Source organism: Leucopleurus acutus (genome assembly GCF_964270905.1).
Source record: "Leucopleurus acutus genome assembly, chromosome: 19".
Lineage (NCBI taxonomy): Eukaryota > Metazoa > Chordata > Mammalia > Artiodactyla > Delphinidae > Leucopleurus > Leucopleurus acutus.
This window is the reverse complement of record NC_139161.1, coordinates 52,679,341-52,698,452: the sequence shown is the minus strand read 5'-3', so window position 1 is coordinate 52,698,452 and position 19,112 is coordinate 52,679,341. Positions and strand designations below refer to the sequence as shown.

General features: G+C 49.5%; 1 protein-coding gene across 2 annotated transcripts in view; it reads left to right on the top strand.

The window, feature by feature from the left end:
- Window positions 1–19,112, top strand: part of MYH10 (myosin heavy chain 10) — a 133,889-nt gene that overhangs the window by 82,285 nt on the left and 32,492 nt on the right. For both annotated transcript variants that reach the window (XM_082861231.1, XM_082861232.1), the window contains exons 13-17: window positions 325–498; window positions 2,914–3,087; window positions 3,791–3,905; window positions 17,433–17,626; window positions 17,719–17,840. In XM_082861231.1, the coding sequence (XP_082717357.1) occupies window positions 325–498; window positions 2,914–3,087; window positions 3,791–3,905; window positions 17,433–17,626; window positions 17,719–17,840 (779 nt within the window). The remainder of the gene's footprint in view (window positions 1–324; window positions 499–2,913; window positions 3,088–3,790; window positions 3,906–17,432; window positions 17,627–17,718; window positions 17,841–19,112) is intronic.

Sequence of the window (19,112 nt, the reverse complement as noted above, 5' to 3'; positions counted from 1 at the left end):
TTCGCTAATCAAAATGGTTTTATTTGTAGATACTCAGCACACTAAGTATCATTTTCTCATTTTAGCTTCGCAGTAATGTGATATGGGTGGGTGGGTGTGTGTGTGTGTGTGTGTGTGTGTGTGTGTGTGAGTGAGTGTGAGAGAGAGAGAGAGACAGAGATTAAGAGAGACTCCCCTCGGTTTAGTCACTGTCATCTCATGGGCTCAGTAGGATAGTCAAGACCTGATGAATGACTCTTCGAGAACTTTCTGAGAACTAGCTGACTCATTGTCCCTCCCCCACCCCCACCCCCCGTTTGGAACATGGCTCTCCTGCACCTGCAGCTGAACTCCTTCGAGCAGCTGTGCATCAACTACACCAACGAGAAGCTGCAGCAGCTCTTCAACCACACCATGTTCATCCTGGAACAGGAGGAGTACCAGCGCGAGGGCATCGAGTGGAACTTCATCGACTTCGGGCTGGACCTGCAGCCGTGCATCGACCTCATCGAGAGACCCGTAAGATCCTCTCCCCGCCCTCTGGCTCTCAGCTCCTGCGCAGGCGGTGCCTTGAGTTTTTTCTCGCCATCAACTGAGACGGGAATTATCCTGTCTCATGGATGCTAAGATAATTTTCTAGTCTAAATTTCCTAGGAAAGGGATGCCCATTTGAAAAGTGAGTAGCATGCCAGTAAGACCCTTCTTGAGCTGTCCTTTCTCACGGCCGTGTCCTGTCCTCGCGTGGGGCCGTGCGCTGGCCGACGTGGGCCTTCGCTGCCCGCAGGTGCCACGGTGGTGGCGGCAGCTGCCTTCACTCCAGCGCTCGGCACGTGTCAAGGGTGTGGGGCTCTCCTGGGCACACGTCCGAGGTGATAAAGGGGCACCGTGTCTAGCTGGGAATAAGACAGGTCTTGCACGTCCATTTTGGGGGGTAACTAAAGCTTATCCTCATAAGTACAAAGATGCTTTTTTATAAGGTTTTTCAAAACCTTGTAAGAGTTTATAATCATAGGGAATTTAACTATAGCATGTAGAATGATGCGGCATCATGACTCCATCGTGGGTCCTTTCAAAATGGAGAGTGAGGACAACTTTTTCCAGAAGAAAAATACCTAAAACGACTCTGTCGGGGCACCTGCCTGTCCTGGGCGTCTGCCCTCATCTCTCACAAACCCAGGCTCCGCCTGGCTTCTTACAGTACTCTGACCACGAGACAAAACATGGTCTCCCAAACTTAAAGCTCTTTAGAAATCCCCAGTGAAAAGGAAAAGGGATGAGAGATCTTGACGTTGAAAGATGAAGTAGGAGAAATGAAAAGGAGACAAAATTGTGGATCTTCTGAATCATGCTGTCACTTAGTCCTTCAGAAAAGATTGAATTACATTTGGCTCCTTTTTCAGAATTGAGAAGTATTTTCATTGAAACAGATTAAAAACGTAAAAATTATGGCAGAAAGATGGGTGTTTCACTTAATCTAGAACTTCATTTCTCAAAGATGTCAGACGAGTGGGGTGAATTGGGTTAAATGCCGTCCTGGACCCTAGGATCACCTAAGCCTAGTGGCCTTTGATTCTAGTGTTCTTTCAGCAGCTCTGAACCCTGCAAATGCTTTCAGGTAGAGGGGCCACAAACTAGACAGCCAGGGAGTAAGGGTCTCAGTCCTGGGCTCCCGGAGCGGGGAGGATTCTCTCCGCTGCTTCTGCTTGCTCTGTTCTGTTAACCTCTGCCTTCCTGTGACCACATTATTCCACTGTTTCATTCATGTTTAACTAGAACCTCCAGCTACTTTTTAAGAATATTTGCACAGAGCCCGCTCTTCTGCAGTAAACATAAAGGCCTTGTGGGTTGAGGAAAACTGGTCTGAAGAGGTTTATTCCAAAAGCTGATTTCATCCTTGTGCCCTAGAATTGGTACGCTCAGTCTTGTATCAGAAACTTGCCATATTTGCAGTATGGCAATAAACGATGACCCCCGAAGCACTATAAAATAGGCCATCATTAAATATTTCGCTTAGCTTTCATGTGTACCCCACTTTCCTCCAAAAAAAGAAGTCGTTGCATTGATTTCCGAGCTCCCAGAGAATGGCAAGCTCTGGGCATTTTTTTTTAATTTGAGACATAGTTCACTATCCTAAAATTCACCCTTTTAAAGTATGTAATTCAGTGAATTTCAGCATATTCACAGAGTCGTACAACCATTACCGCTGTCTAATTCCACAACGTTTTCATCATCCCAGAGGGAAACGTCCTACCCTTGGCAGTCACTCCTGTTCCCCTCCCCCAGCCCCTGGGCCACTAATCTATCTTATGTCTCCGTGTCTTTAAGTCTCTAAGGCTTTTTTCAGTGAACTAGTTGAGTGAAATGAAGGCTCTATTTTATTTGTTGATAAAACAAACCAATGAAGTAATTGATAAATTACTTCATCACCTTCCATATATTCTACTTAACAATAGTTTTAAATATTTCACCAAGTGTGAAGTGCTCGTTTTATTTAATCATCACTTAAATAGAAACTTAAATTGACTAGGGTATAAAATGTCTGAAGCATTCCAGCCAGTTGAGGGTTTATAACAATTTATCCAGCCAGTCATTGAATATAAAGATTCCGTTTTGTCTCTACACCTTTCAGTTCCTTTCTGGTGTCTTTTATTTGCTACTTTTGGGGGAGTTATCTACTTGGAATTAGTTTTTTATAAGTTTGTGAGATACAGTACTCATCCATTTTCTTACCAGTACTTGTTGAGCAGTTTGAGATCTCAGTGTTTGCATGATAGTTACGATTTGCCATTACCTGCTACCCTAGCAGTTTGATTTGCACAGATCTTCACGAAGCTCTGACTGTTTTGGGATTTAAGCTGCCACACCCAGTGGAAAGCATCCTTGTATGTACAGTGACGTGCAAAACGTGTCAGTTCTTCTTGCCTCTGTTATCAGGCTAACCCTCCTGGCGTGCTGGCCCTTTTGGATGAAGAGTGCTGGTTCCCTAAAGCCACAGATAAGACCTTTGTTGAAAAACTAGTTCAAGAGCAAGGGTCCCACTCCAAGTTTCAGAAACCTCGTCAACTGAAAGACAAAGCTGACTTTTGCATTATACATTATGCAGGGAAGGTAAGAGTGAAAGAACTCCATTAAAAGTGCTGTGTTTGAGATGTTGCTGCATTTGATGAAGGTTGTAACAAATGTGCTGATATACACTTACAAACCCTTAAATATAGTACATATTACAAATGCACTTCCTTCGAGACAACCCATTTTTTTGGATTGTTCTATGAACTTATTTGGGGGGTGGAACGGGGGGAGTACAGAGAAAGTTTTGTTGCAGGGCCAAGCGAGGAGAACGGGTGGCTCGTGCGCAAAACCCCTGAGCCCCCGAGAGTTTGGGGGAAAGGTTTTTTGTTTTGCGGTACGCGGGCCTCTCACTGCTGTGGCCTCTCCCGTTGCGGAGCACAGGCTCAGAAGCCATGGCTCACGGGCCCAGCCGCTCCGCGGCATGTGGGATCTTCCCGGGCCGGGGCACGAACCCGTGTCCCCTGCATCGGCAGGCAGACTCCCAACCACTGCGCCACCAGGGAAGCCCCTGGGGGAGAGGTTTTTATAGGTAAAATTTGGGGTGAGGGCTGCAGCGTGTGTGACTTTCTTCTGATTGGTTGTTGGGGAGGGAACAGCGCGGGGCTCCGGGAATCTTGGGTTGAGCCTGCAGTTGCCATCCTCCCCCTGGGTGGGGGGGTCCTGTGAACGTTTTAGGTGAAGGCTGGAAATGTCTCTTGTTTTTGTCTTTTCCCTCTTGCCGCACCCGGCTCTGGCCCGGCAGGTGGACTATAAGGCGGACGAGTGGCTGATGAAGAATATGGACCCCCTGAATGACAACGTGGCCACCCTCCTGCATCAGTCCTCCGACAGATTTGTGGCAGAGCTCTGGAAGGATGGTGAGAATGTGCTTGCGTTTGTAATCAAACTTGGCCGAATCTTTTACAGTTAAGGCTTATATATGGTTCTTTTACTTATAGACGTGTGTAGACTTTTTTACTTTAAAGCTGTTTATTTTCCCTAGAGCAGGGCTGCCGTTGTATCGGAATTTACCCACTTTAAGAAAACTTGGGTAATAAGACATCTGCCTTCTTGGTCAGGTGCTGTAGGAACATTCTAGTAGCAGAGCCATAAAGAACTACACATTTGCCTCAGGCCACCCTGGTCCCAGTGCAGTTGTAATCCAAGGGTGTTGGGATACAAAACCTGAGAGGCCTTGTGCATCTTCCCTGTGTTGTGTCCAGGTCAGCCGAGCTGCGTTCTCCCCCAGTGCCCTACCCTCCACACACACGCGAAGTGGCTGGTGACTAAACTCAGACCATCTGCATATAGATCAGTTGTTTTTATTTCCGTCAGTCCCCGTAGTTCTTCGGTTTACGTGAACCTCAGGTGAAGGTTTTGATGATCTTATCATAGACTAGAGATTTTGCTGGTACCAGAAGAACAAAGCAGCTGTGTGTCTGTACGTGTAGTGGGACCAGCATCTTCTGGCGTTTAGCGCTCTCTGCGCTTTCGTCCTGGTTGTCCCCACCGCTTCACTTGGCCTCAGGTCATGCAGCACCTCAGTTTAGCTCTGGATCTGCCCCTGCCTAGGCTTTGACCCTGAGGCCAGGCCTGTCAGTTACCTGGCTCGCTGCTTTTTCTGTAAGCATCTCAAGACCTTGCCATCTAGCTGTCTCCTCAGGTAGAGAGAAAGAAACCCAGAAGGCAGATCAGAGGGCTTAGGGCAATCAGGACAAAAGGAAAGAGACAGAAAGAGAAGAGCCACCACAGAGAAAGTGAGCAGGGGGATGATGGCCCTACCAAAGACAGCCTAGTCGAGGTCACGTACGTCGGCTCCAACAAGTGCGAGGGAGCCTGCAGGGGTGGGCACACCGCACACGTACACGCACGTGTCCTGGGGAGAGATCGTGTGCATGAGACTGTGTACAGGGAGGGGCTGGGGGAAGGGTTAGGTTTCCAGCAAGTAAAACAGAAGCTTTTAATCACTGTCCCATTGGATGGAGGTCTTCACCTGACTGCTGCGTGCTCGCTGTCACCTGTGGTGACCTGGTCAGCCTAGGGGGGCCCGTGAGGACTGAGGCGAGAGCAGGACCCTAAGGTGGTGTCTGCGGTGCCCACGCGGCTGAGGGACTCTTGGCCCTGTTCTGGGAAGTGTGAGAGTGGGTCTGAGAAATGGATCTAGCGTGGAAAAAGGGACCCTGAGCTCTGGTGGCCACCGGGTCCACAGGGCTGGGAAGAGCAGCACAGGTCAGTGGGAAAGGTGCACAGGAAAGGTCACAAAAAGAGGAGGAAGGAGTAACGCTGCCCGTCAGAAATGCTGTGTTCAGTCTGATGGCTGAGTGTCGCAGACCCCTGAGATGAATGCCACGGGGACAGCTGAGCGGGGACTGCCTTGTTCCTGGGGTGCTAAGGTCAGATGTCATGAAGGATGAGGCAGTTTTCCTTGTCCTTGAAAAATAATACTTTGTTGAAGAAACAAAGAAAGCCAGCATTTCCTGAGCACGTGCTAAGGGCCGGGCAGTCTCCCAGCACCCCCTGACGAACATTCACATCCTGTTGGGGCCTGAACCATGGAGGGTGAGTAGGTTTCTGCGAACCCACTCATCTAGGGGTGGATGCCATTTCTAGGAGTGATGCTGGTGTGGAAGAAGCAGGGGTGAAGCCGGTAGAAGGAACGATCACAGGGCAGAAGTGGAAAATCCCAGCTCGGGGTGAGTGTCCCGTTGGGGCGTTAGGGCAGGGCTGGGGCCAGGAGGCAGAGTGAGCAGGAAATGAGGCCGGTGGTGGATGAGGCCGGAGCACGGAGTAACGCGGTGGCCAGTCTCAGGTGAACTTGACTTCATTGACTAGATGGCATCAGTGGTTGTACGGGCCAGGGCAGGGACACAGTGTGAACTTGAAGAAGCAAAGCGGGCAGTGGTTTGTTGGATGGATCGGGTTGAAAGACCCCGGAAGCGGGGAGTTCAGCGCGAGGTGACCGTGGAAGGAAAGCCAAGGAGAAGAGGAACAGAGGAAACTAGCATTTTACCGCTAAAGTCTCAAAAACAGATTTTCTCTCTTCATTTTGCATGAGAAGAGAAGCAGGTGTTTGGGGAATCACGACAGCAGGTCCCGGGCTTACACACTGGTTCTGACATTGCGAGCCACTTTTGACTCTTGTCTTTTCACTTCTTAACCAAAAACAATATTGTGGGGAACACCTTTGGAGCCCCTGACGTGTTCCTGTGAGCCTGCACGTCCAGCCACGCTGGACAAGCTCACCGCCCACGCTTGTCAGCAGTGAGGTGGATTCGGGAACCACAACCGGCGTGTTCCCTGCCGCCCAGGGCCTTCTTCCGGATGGAAACTCAGGACACGCACACAGGCGGGAACAGGACCGAGGCGCCTCTGCCTCGGCTTCCTCCTTCCAGGCTCCTTTAACTCCCCGCCTCACCGTCCAGGTACGGCAGGGCCTCTGGCAGCAGCAGGTCAGAAGTGCCAGGAGTGTGAGATCCGGCAGGTGAGGGTGGAGATGGGGGCTGTAGCTGCAGTGATGATATGATGCACATTCCGTGTCACAGGTGCGGGTGACGTGTCTCACAGGTAGGACCCCATCTGCAGAGCCCTTACCTGCCTTTCTGTGCTTTTCATGGACTAGCTACAGACAGGTTACTCACTTGATGGCAGAAGCTCTGAGAGGAAAGGCGTGTGGCCTGCGGGGCCCTCCCGTCGTGGCTCAAGCCCTGTCCACCTGTCCTTGGCCCACAGCTCAGGCCCTGCCGGGGCCCTCACCTTTCTCCACGTGGCCAGCTTGGGAGCACGTGTGGCCACTTTTGTCCAAATGGGCTGAGCGGAAATCCTCTCCCATTGTGACCTGGCCGTGCCGGCATCCACTCCGGACTCATCCTGTGTGTTTGCTCTCCTGGTATCGCTTCTCTTAGTGGGACGCCCTGCCATCCGTCAGCTCAGGTGGACGGTTACTCGGTTTAATCTGAGTGACAGGCTCTCAGAGGTGGCCCACCATCGGAGGGAGGGGCAGGCGGAGCCTAATGCCAGGCTCCTCCGATTTCGAGGACCGCGTGTTGCACGCGTGAGGTCAGCGGCAGGCTCAGGACTTTGAAGAGGGTCGTAGGGTGGAGAACTCGCCGTGCTCGCTCTGGACGTAGAGATGTCTTGGGAGAAGGGGAGCTTCTTCTCTAGGAAAAGAAAGTAGCCCTGGAAAAGCCTGTGATCACTTTTCTCTTGTTACAGCCACATCAGTGCAGAGGCAGAACATGACAGGTTGACTGAATGTGTGAGTTATATGACGCATGGATATAGTTTGCCTGTGAAGGTGCAACGCCTTGAGTATAAAGCATTTCACGTTAAAATAAACTTTGTGTTAGAGTTTCCTCCAGGCCAAACCAGGAGAAATAAGATTTATTGGTGGCAGCCCTGCCCTAGAGATTCATAGTGCCCTACTTTTTTGCTGCAAGATGTTTTGCGATCTCTCTCCCAGCTGCACACGGATTTCTTGCCACTTTTGGGGGCTAACGTACAAGGAAGAAAAGACCTAAAAATTACATTTTCATGTAAATGTATCTCCTATGGTATTTTCATGAGTAACGGTATGATCAATAGGTATCATCTTAGTTACGGTTTGAAGTTGCTTTAACATTTTGTACAATAGAACTTGCTACAATAGAATTTTGTTTTCCTTAGTGGTAGTTACCTATTCGTAGTTTGTATTTGAAGTAAATTATATTTCCACAATCTGGATGGGAAATAAAATTACACAGCAGTGTGAATTTTTGACAGTAAATGCCACTAATATTTACCTTTTCCAGAGTAGTCTAACTTGCTGCAGTCTTGTCCTCATTTGCTAATTGGAGGATAATTTTATGAAAGACAACGCAAATAGTACCTTATTACTCTTAAATTTCATCCTGCGTTTACGTGGGGGTAACCATTTGACATTAATATGATGTAATGCTCACACCTGGAGTTGGGAATGATTCCGCTGTATACATTTATTTTATACAGAACTTTGTCCAGATGTGCAAATTCTCTAAACAGTAATGTTTGCATGGGGTCTGCCCTGGACTAGCTGCTTTTGTAGCCCGATTGCAAAGTTGACTTGTGATGTCGAATGTCTTTCACACTAACTGAAGTGTTTGTGTATTTGCCCTTCTGTCCTCCTGTTTTTGCTGTTTCTCTGCTTTAGAGATTCAGAATATTCAGAGAGCTTCTTTCTATGACAGTGTTTCTGGTCTTCATGAGCCACCAGGTGAATGGATAAAGCCTGTAGGTCTTCCAAACACAAGGGGTCTCAGCCCAGAGGAAGAACTTGCGGGGTGGGGGCCCGGCAGGGTGGCCTGGGAGGGCGGGGGCTTGGTTTCTGGGTTTTGGTTTTTGTTCTGCTCATAGACCTGCATGAACCTTCATTTCATGCTCAGTTTTATTTATCCTTCAAGGCAACTGTTTGAGCGCATAAACAATTCAGTCGCTACTGCCTACACATTGCTTCTTTTATGCGTAGCCCGTAAGCACCGCAGAGCAAAAGGTCTGTCACTACCTTTTCCAGTAGTGCCGTTTGATACACAGTCCTCGAAGGGAATTGTTAGGAATCGATGTGCCCAGTAATATCTCCTTTGTCTTTGAGTTACCTTTAAATTTTCAACTCTAAGGAACTCCAAGGAGGAGTAGGGTTTTTTTTTTTTTTCTTTTTTCAAGTCATTAACATTTTGTGAACAAATAATTACATAATTATCTCACGTATGTTGGTCTCATCATTATGCCTTTTATTTGGAATTTATGTACATGTCTGGCTACTTGCCCTTTTCTTTTGAACTGAAAGCCATGAAACGATCTACAAGGCTTGATATGTGCACGTTGATACGAAGAGTGGAGTGTTGGAACCTGTACCTTGAACCTGAAATTGAGTTTCACACATTTGGGCCTTATGGATTGAATCCTTAGCCCTGTTTAAAATACAGCCTAACCTGTAAATCGACTGTACTTTAAAAATAGATAGATAGATGGAAGGAAGGAAAGAATACAGCCCAACCGTGGCGAAGAGGCCCTCCAAAAGCCTAATATAAATGAAGATCACCTAACCTTCCACTTGTTTAGTGAAATTGTCAAGCAGTAAAAACTCCAAGGTAAAGTCAAATTCGTCTTATAAAATTTCCTTCATGATTTTTGGAACATAATGCTGAGACCCGAACCCATCTCAAAAGTGTCTTAAAAATATGTTAAAGAAACATACCCGTCTTAATCCAAGATTCCTGGGGTCAGTTCTGGCTCACGTACTGTTAAGGAAGCTGCAAGCAGGGGGGCGGAGGGAGGGGGAGACGATGCCGAAGGCTGCTCCTGAGCTGGGATGACTAGTCCACAGGAGAACTCTTCAAGGTCCGCCATCTTTGGCCTTGGGGGTACTGAGAGAGTTGAGGAAGTGGGGAGAGAAAGAGCTAGGTGGTAGTTTGAAGCTTATGGTCTGCCTGGGACTTATGCTTTGTTGAAAGGTCGGCGCTCGAGCTTTTGGACTTTCTCCCAAAGTAGAGCTCCCTCTTTAAATTCATTCCTCCAACTCTTGGATTTCTAACCGTTTAAGAGACTTCCAGCCCGTGGGCCCCCATCACTCCCCCGCTCCTGGCTCCAGACGGGCGCACCGTGAAGTCTGGGGGTGGGTGTCCCACACCCAGCAGCTAGGGGCAGCAGCCTCGCCCAGCCCCTCCCACCATGGCCTTCCCTCTCCTGCAGCACAGATGCTCTTTCCTGTGGGGCCGTGATCTTCGGGGTCTGTGGACCAGGTGCTTTTCTGTACCTGCAGGATCAGGTACAGGGCCACCCTAGACAAAGCCATTCCCTGAGGGAGCCGGCTCCCTCCTCCCGTCTGCTTGCCTGGGCACTGGAAACGTGCCTGGTCCGTCTCTCTCATGAGGTGGCCTCTGGTTGAGTCAGCCGGCTGACCCGAGTGTCGGGGTCTCAGTCTCTCCCCACCCCGGAGGGCCTTCTATCCACCATGGCCCCAGGTGGTCTTCGAAGTTGTAGGTAGTATTGATATTTCTCCAGCAGAAATGTTCTCCTCAACATGTGCTCATGGATTCAAACCCCAGGGAGGGGTAACGGGTTTTAAATGAAAACATGGGCTTTGGTATTTTCAGTGATTTCTCGGAAGACGGTGGATGAAGGGGTTCCTCAGGATCAAATCGTGATGGCCTTTGACACACTGAGGTGGGCGGTGCCTCTCAATGAGGTGACAGAGAGCTACCGCGGGCCCTGTGCTTCTAAGTAGAGCCATAAGTTAGGAAAACAGCATTAGAAGAATGTGCGGGCTTTTGAGGAGAAAGGTGAGAGATGGGGGTAAGAGAGGTTTCCAAAACCATCCAAGAGCAAGTGCAGGAAGAAAGGAACAGAATTCCTAGAGGCAGAATAAGGAGGTCATGCAAGTTTCTGCTGTAAACCAAAGGACTGTTTTCTTCCAAATATATGTTGAAACTCTAGACTCCTGGGATAAACTAGTAATGGAGGATGCAACGAATTAGCAAAGCGGGTTCCTAACCTCAAAGTGGTAGGCGGGGTTTTTAGACTAAAAGGGCCTGTGACGATAGGGGTGGTAGTTTGTGGCTTTGGTCCTGATGCGAACTGTGTCGGAGGGACGGTTGTGTGTAATCTGCCCTGATGCTAGCGGACACCTGCCGTGTCCTTCACAGGGTAGTAAGTACCCTTAGGTTCTCTGACCCCCCCACGAGCGCTGGACGGCAGCTGATGGGTCTGGAAGGGTGACCACCGGAGACACTGTGAGAAGTACAGGAAGCAAGTTTTCGTCGTCGATAGAGAACTCCCGCCACCCTTTTCAATCTCTCGCAGAAGCAGCGCTTGAAACGTGGTGACAGCAATTCACTTGGGGCTGGGAATCAGCAGGGAGATCTCGGTCCCGGTCTGCGGGAGGGCTGACCCACTGGGGTCTCCCTTCATCTCCTAGTGGCCCTGGAATTCTTCCCTTCCTTCTTGGCATAACAGAAATGATGACGTTCTGACTTCGAAGACTTTGAACCAGTCTTTTTTTTTTCCTTCAGTGAGCTGTTAGTATCCAGTAGCACGACTGATAAAAACGGTCATCATTGGATCTCCGTATAGATTGTATCCACTGGTCCTAACCCCCATTTTTAGTGCCTTTTAGACTCTCTGGTTTAGGTGTGATCCGGTTTCTGTTCGCAGTTTCATTGTCTTCGTGTTCAGTGGATATGCATCGTTGCATATTCTACTCTTTCCTATTTCTTTATCTTGAGTTCTAACTGGAGTTGGGAGCTCGAGGAGAAGCAGCTTCCGGGGACGGCACCTCCAGTTCCCGAGGTCCAGTGGGGACAGTGACACTTAGTTCTCAGGGTTACCGCGAGTATCAGAGGAGGCAGCGAGAGCCTGACCCGGCCCGGGAGGTGCCTGAGTACACGCTGCCTGCCTGGCCTTGCACTTGCCGTGGCTGCCTCTGCAGCTACCGTAATTGCTGTCGTACCCTCGTTGCTGCTGCTGTTCTAATTATAAAAAACAGAGAAGATCAATAAATGCTTATTTCCTTGGCCATCGTCTCACGCAGGTCCTCTTTTCTTCAGTGCCCTGAGGTCCCGCTGACAGGCAGTCGTGCTGTGCTGCCCGCGGTGGGCACGAATCGTATTCATGGGACCTGCCCGCAGGAGAAAGCAGGAGTAGCCGTGCCAGAGGTGCTGGCGGGAAGCGTGGGGCTCCCTGTGTGCCCAAACTTTGGCTTCTGCAGGGGCAGAAAGTACAGATGGGGAGGATGGGTAAGGGAGACAAATTTCAGGTCACCTTAACACTGGCGCTTGGGGGAGGCCAGATTGCTCTCTTCCTGAATCACACGCTCCCCGTCAACTGCTGAACTTCCTGGAAGTTTTCTCAAACTTCCCAAACACCCTAGAACATTTAACAGATCGGTTCTACAACCCAGTTATGTAACCACTGTAAATTTGTTATTACTGTGTAATAGCCGTACCCTGGAGATAGACGATTCAATGTTAAGATTGTCTCTGGGAATTCATAGAAGTTAAATATCTGTTTCGGAACCATTTTCAACTGTTCGTAACATTTTAGTGTACCTTAAGAGTAGAACAGTCTTTTAGTCTATGTAAATGAGCACTGAGAATCCACCATGTGCCTGGCACCGTGCTGGGGACTAGAGGCTTCTCTAGGATGGGAGTGTGTGTTGTAGTTCCTAATCATTGTGTCTGGGTGTTGAAGTTAACATTAAGACAGTTTTCTCCCCCCCTTTTTGGTCTCCAGCTCTATCATCTAGAGAGAGTTTCTGAAGAACTGGCTTAAATACTTCAAATGAAATAATACCACTAGTATTTTGGCCCATGGACAGATTTAAAGAACACAAAAATCTCATGTATTCCTCTTGTCTCCTGAGACCGTCCGCTAGAAGAAGGGCCAGTTAAGCATTCCGGCTGCAGACGACACCATTCCTTACGTAAAACTAAACTATGAATATGCCCTTAGAGATCGCAGGTCTGTAGAGCTCATCTCATTTCTGACTGTCCGCGTAGGGTTTATCGATTAATAAGTTGTTAGTATAAAATACTTGGAACTCTTTTCAGGCCACTGGGCAACCAAGTAATGAATTGCAGTGCCCACCAGCAGCCTAGCCAGCCTTTCCTGGATGGAGGAGGAGGATAAACAAAGCCGTTCTTGGGCTTCCCTGGTGGCGCAGTGGTTGGGAGTCCGCCTACCTTTGCAGGGGACGCGGGTTCGTGCCCCGGTCCCGGAAGATCCCACATGCTGCGGAGCGGCTGGGCCCGTGAGCCATGGCCGCTGAGCCTGCGCGTCCGGAGCCTGTGCTCCGCAACGGGAGAGGCCACAACAGTGAGAGGCCCGCGTACCACCAAAAAACAAACAAACAAAAACCCAGAGGTTTTTCTAGGTCTTGATTTTTTTTTTTTTTTTTTTTTTTTTTTTTGGTATGCGGGCCTCTCACTGTTGTGGCCTCTCCCGTTGCGGAGCACAGGCTCCGGACGCGCAGGCCCAGCGGCCATGACTCAAGGGCTGCTCCGCGGCATGTGGGATCTTCCCGGACCGGGGCACGAACCCGTGTCCCCTGCATCGGCAGGCGGACTCTCAACCACTGCGCCACCAGGGAAGCCCTAGGTCTTGATTTTTGAGTGAAATCGTATATGATTAGTGTGGCCCAAATCATTTAATGAAGTTCCCGAAGTGTTTCTCTTTTACCCAATAATTTTACTCATTGGTAGAAACTAACCCTGAGTTTAAGTATTTGAATTTAAAAAAAAAAACAAAAACAAAAACTGAAAGTTTGAAGCATTAATTTTTTAAAACTCTGAATATTTAGCTTTGGATTACCCTTATTAAAGTTAAATTTGAAAATCAGGCTCATTATGATTATATTTTTTGTTTATTACTTAAAAAACAACAAAAAAGTGGTCCTTGCCCAGGGCTGCATCGCGGGTCCCTGCCACCCTGCCCTGTGGAAGAGGAGCTGCCCCTTCAGGGAAAGAGCTGCAGACCGGTGCGGCTAAACCCCCGCAGTCAGCGTGGGGCTCCTTCTCTTTTGTTATGGGCGTGACTTGTTCTTGTGGGTAATTTTGTGTTCATTCAGTGGATATTTGTTTAAAAAAAAAATTACTATGTGCCAGGGACCATGCTCAGGCCAACGTCAGGACGTGGGGAAGGCAGAAGCAGCCATTTGAGCTGGTGATCAGAGGGGCCCAGGGGCACCAGGGATCTGCTCTCAGGACCCCGTGTGTGTTCCATGCTGGAGAGAGACGTCCCCGGAAGCTTAGTCCAGCAGGAATATACAGGGAACAGAGTGGAAGTGTCATCCCAGGGTCTGACGTATGTGATTTGAAGCTTTGAGGAGGGAGTGGCCTGTTTAGCCTGGAGGCAGGTGGACAGGAAGAGGTGGTAGGGAAAGGGATGGAGATTTAAAAGCCATTATGAGTTTGCAAGGAGGCAGGGTTCCTGACAGAGAGAAAAGGGTGAAGACTTGAGAGCTTTGTGTCTTTGAGAAAATGCAGCTGGTTTGTAGAGTTGGCGTCTAGGGAAGGTGACAGGAGGTCCCTTCACCGAGCACTTCATGCTTTCTAGGCACCTCGGTTCTGTAAGGTAGGTCACCTTGGCTCCATTTCACAGAGGAACAAACTGAGGCTGGGAGAAGATGGGTAACTAGACCCGAGTTCACGCAGCTTGTAGGTTGCAGGTGTTTCTGACTCTCTGGGTAGAGTTCTTCATCCCTGTGCTCTGCTGCCGGGCTGTTAATTTGACCGTTTCCTACAAGCTGTAGGAGAAATGGAAGGATTTTAAGTCTAGGAGCAAGGAACTTGCTTAGTTTTAGACACAGCTGTTAATCGTGACAAAGGTGTAACTGGAAAGCACATTGTGGCTGCAGAGGTGGAGGATGAAATGGGAGAGTGAGGCTAGAGGAAGGAACCCGGTAGGGCGTTGTCGAACAGACCAGGGCAGTGGAGAGGAGGGATGGACTGAAGACTCCGGAAGCTTGTCCTGACTGGTTCCGGTAAATCAGCAGCTGGATGTGGGAGGGGCATGGAGGCCGACTCCCGGTTTCTGGCTTGAGTAACCCGTGGCCACGTCTGCACTAGATATACAGGAGGAGGGATGGGGAGAATGTGCTTCAGTTTAGGACGTTGACCTTGGGCCCCCCTACGTCCAGCCCCTTCTCGTCCTCCTTATCCAACTCCTCCATCTGCCCCAGCTCCTTAGGGCTTGCCCCACGCCCCCATCTCTGGTCATTTGCCCGTTAGGGGGCTCATCCAGTCCCGTAACTTTAAGTCCTACCTGCAAGTCAGCAACCCCCAAATCTACCTTTTCTCCTTCAGACCTCTATTCTTAGCAGCAGACTGTCCGCTGTCCACTTGACATCTCCGCCTCAGCGTGTCACGGGCGCCCCAAACTTGAATAGGGTTTGGATCCATCTTTCTACCCACAGAACCCCCTTCTCTCCCCATCTTCCCAGTGGTGTCACCAGCCACTTGCCTGCCCAAGCCCAAATCCCAGGAGTTCTTGCCCTCGCCCTCTGCCATATTCTTCATACCAAGTTCATCCTAAGAGCAAGGCGGTCCTGCCACCACAACACATCTGGAATCTTCCTTCTCCACCATCTCCTCTGTGATCTTCCAAGTTCAACCTACCATCATCTCTCTCAGAGCCTGGACTACAGCATGGGCCACGCCTTGCTCCCTGACCCCTCCCCCAGTCCATTCTCTATTGCGTGCGTGTCCTCACCTCCTCACTCCTGAGGCCCCACTGGCACCAGCTGCTTGCACTTCTTCCTGCCTCTGGTCCTTCACGCCTGCTCTTGCCACTGCCTGCAGTGATCTCCGCACTGGCTCGTCCTTACCCTTAAGGCATTAAACGTAATTTCTCCAGAGAGGTCTCTAACCGCCCATCCTTCTCGTAGCATCCTGTTCTTTTCTTTCAGTGCATTTCTCACTGTTTGTAATTATGGAAGCATTTAATGTTTACTTCATTTATTTGCTAACATACATGTATCAAGCATGTTATATGCCAGGCGTCGCACTAGGTTAGAGGGGGGTGATACTGAGAAAAGCAGACGTGAGAGGCACTGTGTGGAAGGCAGAGGCAGCTGTGTGACTTCCGGGTGGGCAGAATATAGGTGTTCAGTGACAGGTGCTGGGAGGTCAGGTATGATGTGATCGCCCAGGATGAGATTGGGGCTTGAGGAATTCTGGTCAAATGCTCTCTGCCCGCACTTGTGTCCTGTCTTATTCTAGAAAGGATTTTAGGTGAGCTGAGTCTGGGCCCTTAGTGAGCGTCGTGATGTACAGAAAACGCAAAAGAGAAGTCATCAAGGAGAGTGTGGTAGTGAGAGAGGTGGGTCGAGGGCCAGGAGAAGGTGGGGTCCCTAGTCCACAAGAGAAGCCAGGTGTGGCGAGTTTCTAGAATGCTGCTGTGACGGTCAACAGGTAAATGGACCAGGGTCAAGTTGAATAAGGCCCGGGCCTGTCGTGGCCTGAGTGGAATGGGGTGTGGGGGGAGGGTGGCCTGGAAGCCAGTCGGCTGCACAGTGAGGAACTGGCGGGAAGGATGAGGAATGGCAGGTGTGGGAACCGCCTAGAAAGAGGCCCGGCTCTGAGGAGACGGAAGCGGGTGGCTCACGGAAGTTCATTGTCATGGCGCGTGCAGGGGCAGGCTTGGTGAGGAGAGACGGGCTGAAGGCCCAGGAGAGAGTGTTGGTCTCCGAGGGGCACAGGCAGGGCTAGCTTTGCCCTCAACCCTCGAGTCTGTTGGCTTCACTCAGGGGAAAGTGTAGGCAGTGTGCAGGCGTCGTCCACCCTTCTCGCAGCTTCCGCGGAAGGCCTGCGTGACTTGGACAAGTTCCCTTACCTCCCGGGCCATGGTCGCCTCTTCCATAAAAACCTCCCTGGAAAGCAAGGATTGGAATCAAGACTGAGGTGTTGCTGAGAGAGCACTTCATGTGGTGCCTGGTCCCCACGTGCTTTCTGCCCTGGGCGCAGACGGGAGAAACGGAGGGGACTGCTAGGGTCGAAGAGAGCGTGGATGGGGTAGTTCAACTGATATTTTGGTTTTTTAAAGAAGTATTTCTGTTGTGTGTTTCGTTCATTCATCAGTTTTTTTTTTGACGAGAGCGTGTTAGGCACCGAATGTTTGGCTGGCCGCCGGTGCACTTGCCGGGCTTCTGCGTGTGATCCCATCACGGGAAGCGTTAGGTGTGTGGACAGTGGAAACTGTCCGCTGCTTTAATAAGAGCGTAGCGTCTGAGAGGTTTAGCCATCGTTGAACTGAGCTCGGGCACTGATTACTTTTCAGAAGACTCCTTCCGCTGGAGCGTTCTTGCCCTTTCATGAGTGTCATCCATGCTTTGAGGAGAGAGTTGAAGTTTACTCCTTCCTAAAAACCTGAGCTGAGGTGACCCAATCTTCCTGCATTTGCTGGCCTTTCTCTTTCGAAATCTAATGACCCGTAAGAGATGACTCTGGTCCCTAACTGCTGAGCATGTTCACTAAGTGGACTTGCTTTGTATAAACGTATATCTTAACGTACATTTTTAGAAGCCATTTCCTATTTTGAGACTTGTTACCGTGTCGGTTTGCGTATCAGTGCCAGCCAGTAATCTTGCATCTACCAAATAACTGTATATGTGACAGGCCAATGGTATCAGGCAGTGAGTTCCTGAAACTAGTGCAGCGGGAGGCACCTGCTGGGGTGCGGTACAAAGTTGTCAAAGCGCTACAGTATCCTGCCCTAGAAGTGTGTGGCTTTTAGGTCCACGGCTTGTGCAGTGTCTAAATATGCTGACTGCCCTACCTCTATGGCATCTCTTATCATTTGTCCCACAAAGCTTGTGCTGCTGCACTCTCACTCTGTCTTTTCTTTCCCTGCTCAAGAGTTAGAGTTGCCTTATTTTCGCTTGTCTTTTTTATTTCCACCAGTGGACCGGATCGTGGGTCTGGACCAAGTGACGGGGATGACGGAGACAGCTTTTGGCTCTGCCTATAAAACCAAGAAGGGCATGTTCCGTACAGTCGGGCAGCTCTACAAAGAATCTCTCACCAAGCTGATGGCGACGCTCCGCAACACCAACCCTAACTTCGTGCGCTGCATCATTCCGAATCACGAGAAGCGGGTACGTGCTTAGCAGAACGGAGGCGGGTGTGGAAGGCGGATCGAGGTCCGGTCCCAGAGATGGAGCTCTAACACTGTCATCTGCTCGATTAGGCTGGGAAACTGGACCCGCACCTAGTGCTGGATCAGCTTCGCTGCAACGGTGTCCTGGAAGGGATCCGAATCTGTCGCCAGGGATTCCCCAACCGGATTGTTTTCCAGGAATTCAGACAGAGGTATTGCTCACCTTTACCTGGGTTCTGTGCGTATCAAAGCGTATCTGAATGTGAATCAAACAGTGAGATGATGCGAAAAGACTCCTCCTTGTTCCCTGGAGGGTTTCCGTTCTCTTTTCATATAGGAGGGCGGTCATAATTATTCCCTTTACCGTTGGTCGGGAATATTGAGTGCCTACTTTACAAAGAGGCAGGGTGCTCATAACTTCTCTGGGCGCAGCAAAGACGGGGGCCTTGGGACCCTGAGGCAGCTGTGAGGAAACACAGAGCTGAGAACTTACAGTTCACTCATTCAGACAGTTCTACCTGGGATTTAAGCATAACTTTGTTTTAAACTGATGTTTTAAAATATAGGGGGCTTCCCTGGTGGCACAGTGGTTGAGAGTCCGCCTGCCGATGCAGGGGACATGGGTTCGTGCCCCGGTCCGGGAAGATCCCACATGCTGCGGAGCGGCTGGGCCCGTGAGCCATGGCCGCTGAGCCTGCGCGTCCGGAGCCTGTGCTCCGCAACGGGAGAAGCCACAACAGTGAGAGGCCCGTGTACCGCAAGAAATAAAATAAAATAAAAATAAAATATAGGAATAACGTATGTTCCTTTTAGGAAAAATTTTAAATACGTTAAAAGTAAATAAAAATTATTCAGGTGTGACTCCTAAAAGCACTTTGGGACATTTCTTTCCATCTTTTTTTCAATGAATATATCTGTGTACGTGTGTATGTATATATTTTTCCCACTGTGTGTGCCCGTGTGTGTGTTCTTACAATCCTTTTACTAAAGTAGGGTCGGAAATAGGTGGAGATTAGAAAAGAATTAGGAAAAAAAACAAGAGGGAGATCAGTGTGCAGTAGAAATGGATGAAAACATATGATGGGCAACAGTTTTTTTTAAAGTGTATTATGTAATTTTCTTTAACAGTTAGTCTAGTTTGCCTTTTTCCTCTTTGCTCCTGGAAATCAAGTTTCCAAATATGAAGCATTTGTTTTTCCATAAAATAAACAGTGCTGCAGGTCGAAGAGTAGCCCTTTCTCCCAGAGGGAATCCAGTTGAAAAACTGTTCCAATCCCTACAGGTTTTCGGGGAAACCCTTATTATGGCCCCACCATATGATAAACGAGCTGGTAGATTTTCACTTTTTTTTTTTTTTTTTGCGGTACGCGGGCCTCTCACTGCCGTGGCCTCTCCCATCACAGAGCACAGGCTCCGGACGCGCAGGCTCAGCGGCCATGGCTCACGGGCCCACCCGCTCCGCGGCATGTGGGATCTTCCCGGAC